The following is a 5310-nucleotide window of genomic DNA, read 5'->3' on the forward strand; positions in this document are numbered from 1 at the left end:
AATTTTTCGCTGCGCCACGCGGCTTGCGAGATCTCAGTTCTCCAACCAGGGATTGAACCGGGGCCACGGCAGTGAAAGTGCCAATCCTAACCACTGGACCGCCAGGGAACTCCCCGCAAGTGTCCTGCCTTTGCACCTGGGCGGCCCCTTCTCCGAGCCTCAGTTTCCTTGTTCGCAAACAGGGACACCATGTACCTGCCACTGGGGTTGCTGGAGCTAACTGAGACCGCCGCAGCCAGCCTGGGGTGGGGGAGCCCTGGGTGGGCTGGGAACTGGGTCCCCCGAGCCCCTGCACCCTGACTCCCATCACTCCCTCCCCTAGGACTCCGCTGACAGAGTCAGAGTCACACCACTGCCCGCAGCTGGAGGCCCTGCAGGAGCGGCTGCGGCTGCTGGAGTAGGGGAACGAGCAGCTGCGAGAGCAGGTGAGGATGGGGGAGGAGGGCGTGCCCATGGGCAGGGGCTGCTGACGCCCCTGCCCCTTCCTCTCTCCCGCTCTCCAGGTCTCTCAACTCGATGACCTTGAGGAGGAGGGACAGAGGTTCATCCTGGATTGTGTGGAGCAGTTTTGTATATGAACTTGTAACTGGGGTTAGGGGGTGCTGTCCAGAGGAGCAGAGACAAGAACCCGGGATTTGGAGTCTGGAGACTTGAGTTCATGTCGCAGCTCTGACACCTCCTAGCTGTGTTACCTTGAACAAGTTCCTTAACCTCTCTGAAACTTCATCTTTAGAATGGGGGTTCATAATCTTGGCCCTGCTGGCCTCTCCAGGGGTTACAGCTGAGGAAGTGCTTTGTGCAAACTGTAAAGAGCTGTACGGATGCTATGGGGCTCCTCTAAGCTTGTCTCCTTTTGTTATCTGAGAAGGGGGAGGGAGGGGGCTGGGAGCGAGGAATGGAGGGAGCCCTGAACTGCCAGAGACCAGGCCCCCCCTCCCTCCTCAGGCACTGCATTATTAGGCAGAGGCTGTGCCTGGCACTGTGTGGTCCTGAAGATGAGTGAGGCACAGCGTTTGTCCCTGAGGAGCTCAGGCCTAGCTGGGGAGATGCATACTCAAGGTGGCAACAGATGAACTCGTGCTGTTCCGCTCACCCCAAATCTGGCCTTCCTTCCCCCTGGGTTCCCTGAATGGCTCCCCCTAGTCCCAGACCCCCGGAGTAGGAGCCAGTCCCCACATTCTGTTGCTTCTACAACAGGAAAGGCTAGGAAAGGCTCACGTTTCTTTCCTTTTCCCACCCCAGCTGCCTCTAGCCCAGGCCAACTCTTAACTGGTCTCTCTGCCTCCACTCCTACCCTTCCAGGCCCTTCTGCACACAGTGCAAAGGAGTTTTCTAAAACCAAATCTATGTCACTCCCCTGCCTAAAACACCCAAATAACTCCCCATTGGCCAAAGGATAAACCCCACCCTCCCTACCTCAGCCCTAGTGATCTGGGCCCTGCCCACCGCCCCAGCCACTCCCTCCTGGTGTCCTTTGGGCCTCTCCACACCCTGCCTGGGCCCTGTCTTCCCTTCTGCTGGGCGAGCCCCATTTCCCTGGGGAGGTCCTAGCATCTCAGACCTTGCCAGGCTGGCCTGGGTGCAGCAGCTGTGACCCCTGACGCACCCTTTACGCTTGCCGCATCCCAGTCCATAATACGCACTATTGTGATTTCTTTTTCCCTCAGTCTCCACACTAGTCTTGAGCTCAGTGTGGGCTGGGGCCAGGTCTTTCTGACTGCTTGTCCAACACCCTGCTCTGTGTCAGTCAGTAAATGTTTATTGAAAAGAAGGCCCGAGTGAGGGATGCTAAGCCCTGTGGAACCTCGGGTACTTGGCGCGAGCTGAGGGGTGCAGGTGGACGGAGGCATCTGGGAGACTGAGGACCCAGGGAACCAGGGCTGACCTCTCCTCACTCCTCCCCAGCGGAGGCCAGCCAGCAGATGGCCGAGCTGTCGGAGGTGCTGGCACTCAGGATGCAGAACTATGAACAGCAGCAGAGGGAGGCTGCCCAGCTGCGGGCCCAGGTCATGAAGCTGCAGCAGTGCTGCCAGGCGGTGCGTCAGGGTGTATGCACGGGGCTCCTTGCTCCTGTCATGGCCCCATGGGACCCACACCTCCTTCTTCCTGCCCCCACCCCATGGAGCTCAGAGGCCCAAGGCCCCTCTCTGTGTCAGAGTCAGTGTTGGAGGAGACATCAGAGAGCGCCTCATCCTGTCCCCTCGTCCCAAGTTGGGGGCCGAGCCCAAAGAGAGACACAGGGTGTTCCAGGAAACAGGCCACGTGACTCCCCACGTTCTTTGGCCTTATTCCATGTGGCTTCTTTTTTGAAGAGCTGCCAGAGACTCATTGATGAGCTTGGGAAGATCTTGCCAGAAGCAGGGTGTGCACGGGAGCGGGGAGGTCTGGGGTGAAGTTCACTGGTCTTGGGTCCTTCCAGTATGGGGCTGAGGCTGAGAAGTTGCATCAGCAGCTGGCTTCGGAGAAAGAAATCCAGATGCAGCTCCAGGATGAGGTGAGGCTACCCTGGGCTCCTGGGGGACCTGGGACCCTTGGGCAGCTGGACAAGCTCCTTGCAGCAGGGACTGGGTCTGTCCTTTCCATACCCTCAGCCTCTGGCACAGGGCCTGGCAGGTGGCAGTTCATTTGGGGTCTGAGTGGAGTGGAGTCCGGGGATCACCCTGCATATCATTATGGGGGTCTAGAGTCTGGGCCTCCTGCCTCTTTGCCCAGGCTTCCCCGCCCCTTGGGGAGAGAGTGGGCAAGGCGTCTGGGCTGGGTGTGCCTGCGTCCCAGCAGAGCCTGTGGGCGGGTTCCCAGCTGCAGGACCTACGGGAGAAGTACTCTGAGTGTGGGAGCATGCTGATTGAGGCCCAGGAGGAGGTGAAGACCCTCCGCCAGCAAGCCCCGGCGTCCACGGGCTCTGTCACCCACTACACGTACACTGTACCTCTGGTGAGGCCCCCTGGCTGCCTGCCTTTTTACCTCTGTGTGATCTGTGTCTATCCGCAGTCCTTTCCTGTGCCTGGGGGTGCGGGTGGGGGGTTCTGTGGGGATCTTCTGGTGATGTCCCCCCTCTGCATCGTAGGAGGCACTTCCTGATTTCCAGGAGACCCTGGCTGAGGAGCTCAGAACGTCTATAAGGAGGATTATCTCAGACCCTGTGTTTTTTATGGAAAGGTGCACTCTGGGCCCCAGACCTTTGCCTGCCCTGCACTCACTCTTGCCTACCTGGTAGGCAGCGGCCTTTCTGGTAGTGGGAGGGGGTTCACCCCACACCCCGCTCTGACCTCCCTCCCCCGCCCCTCCCCCCCGGGGCGCCCCTCTTCCTGCCTCATTGGTCCTTGGCCCCTTCCACTCAACACCTTTCCTCTGTGCACACGTTCTGGGTGTATCATTTCTCCCTGGGATTTTTCTGCATGATGGGGTCCCAGGGATTTCGCACTTTCAGCTTCCCGTTGCCTCAGGACAGTGAAGGCCCTTTTCTATGTTGAAGGAATTATGAAGTGACTCCAGAGGAGACCTCAGATCTGGGGTACACCGACCAGGGGCTCCCCCTTCACCTTTTTAAAAAAATATTATTATTTTTTTGGCTGCGTTGGGTCTTTGTTGCTGCACAGGCTTTCTCTCCTTGCGACGAGTGGGGGCTACTCTTCGTTGCGGTGTGTGGGCTTCTCATTGCGGTGGCTTCTCTTGTTGAGGAGCACGGGCTCTAGGTGCATGGGCTTCAGTAGTTGTAGTGCACGGGCTCAATAGTTGTGGCTCGCGGGCTCTAGAGCGCAGGCTCAGTAGTTGTGGCACATGGGCTTAGTTGCCCTGCGGCATCTTAGTTCCCCAACCAGGACTTGAACCCGTGTCCCATGCATTGGCAAGCAGATTCTTAACCACCACGCCACCAGGGAAGTCCCCACCTGCCCTCACCTTTCAGCAGCCAGACAACCCCCTGCAGCTGGTTCTGTGGCCCTACAGCCCTGGAGAAGCCCCTGTTCTCGGGCCGGCTGGGCTAAGAGTTGTTCTGGGAAGGAGCTGCCCCCTTTGCCTTCAAATTTTGCCCCATGGGTGGCCATCTGATTTGAGGCTTCTCCAAGTAGGGGCTGAAGCCTTCCCTTCACCTGACCAGGGGCTGAGAGGCGAATGGGCACTGGCCTAGGAGCTGGAAACAACTGGGACTGAGTCCCAGCTTGATCCCTTTACTGGCTGTGTGTCCTTGGGCAAGTCACTTGACTTGTCTGGGCCTTACTAAAATGGATTTGTTCCTATGGCAACTAGATGTGGGATGGGTTGTGAATGTTAAATAATGAAGGAGGGGGGCAGAGGGGATGTTGTTCCTGCTGGTCTGTTCCGTGCAGCAGGGTGGGGTTACTGGGGGAAGGCGGGGCCTAGGCAGTGTTGGTGACCATTCTTCTTTCTACCAGGGTCATGGGCTGGGTGTTTGAAGCCTTGAGGCTGGTACCCAGCTGCCCTCACCCCTGGCTGGGACAGAACTGGGGAGTAACCATCAGGGTCTGTGTGCAGACTGGGGCAGAGAGCAGGAGCCCCAGTGGCTGGAGATGCCCTGGGGGAGTGAAGAGGGGTGGCTCTGGCTTTGGGGGGTTAGGGAAGGGCTTCCCTGTCTCCCTGCCCAGCTATGAGCTGCACTACAGTGAAGATCGAGAGCGGGAGCGGGGGCTCGAGGCAGAGGAGGGGCTGATGTCGGCTGAGGATTTCATGCCTGCGGAGGAGTTGGTGCCTGAGGAGGAGCTGGGGGCCACAGAAGAGGTCCTGCCAGCTGACGAGGGGGTGATGGAAGAGGCAGAGCTGGCGTCTGAGGAGGCTGAGGCCTGGGAAGAGGTGGAGCCCGAGCTGGATGAGGCAACGCGGATGAATGTGGTCACGTCAGCCCTGGATGCCAGCGACTTGGGCCCCTCGCACCTGGACATGAAGTATGTCCTCCAGCAACTGGCCAACTGGCAGGACGCCCATTACAGGCAGAGCTGAGGCAGAAGACGCTCCAGAAAGGTGAGTGCTCCCGTGGGGGCCTCCCTCCGGCCAGCCGGACAAGCTGCAGATCGTCAAGCCAATGCAAGGTGAGGGTAGGTGAGCCCCCCAAACGCTCACTTACCCCAGCCCGGCCCCACCCAGCGTGCTGATTTGCATGCATTTTGCATATCATTTACATAGGCACCTCAGGTCCCCCTCAGTGGGAACTGTGGCCCCAATGCTTATTTACGTGGAGTTTGCATAGGATTCCAGATCTTCACCCTTTTTGCTCCTGGGGCTGGGCTGGGGGTCAGGGCGCGGACTGTAGCCCCTCACTGCGTCTCAGCTTCCTGTCTCGGCCCGCCCCCACCC

The 5310-nt window shown here is 59.1% G+C and overlaps 1 protein-coding gene across 1 annotated transcript in view; it reads left to right on the top strand.

Moving 5' to 3' along the window:
- The window catches only part of HAP1 (huntingtin associated protein 1), a 7549-nt gene extending 2289 nt beyond the window's left edge, over window positions 1-5260 (top strand). The window contains 10 exon segments of the mRNA XM_024744186.1: window positions 183-245; window positions 323-425; window positions 504-570; window positions 1906-2036; window positions 2420-2494; window positions 2800-2934; window positions 3068-3159; window positions 3476-3514; window positions 4605-4945; window positions 4948-5260. Coding sequence (XP_024599954.1) covers window positions 183-245; window positions 323-425; window positions 504-570; window positions 1906-2036; window positions 2420-2494; window positions 2800-2934; window positions 3068-3159; window positions 3476-3514; window positions 4605-4945; window positions 4948-5108 — 1207 coding nt within the window. The 3' untranslated portion in view covers window positions 5109-5260.
- Window positions 5261-5310: the final 50 nt, after the last annotated feature.

This window comes from Neophocaena asiaeorientalis, unplaced genomic scaffold (genome assembly GCF_003031525.2).
Source record: "Neophocaena asiaeorientalis asiaeorientalis breed wild unplaced genomic scaffold, Neophocaena_asiaeorientalis_V1.1 scaffold1, whole genome shotgun sequence".
Taxonomy (NCBI): Eukaryota; Metazoa; Chordata; class Mammalia; order Artiodactyla; family Phocoenidae; genus Neophocaena; species Neophocaena asiaeorientalis.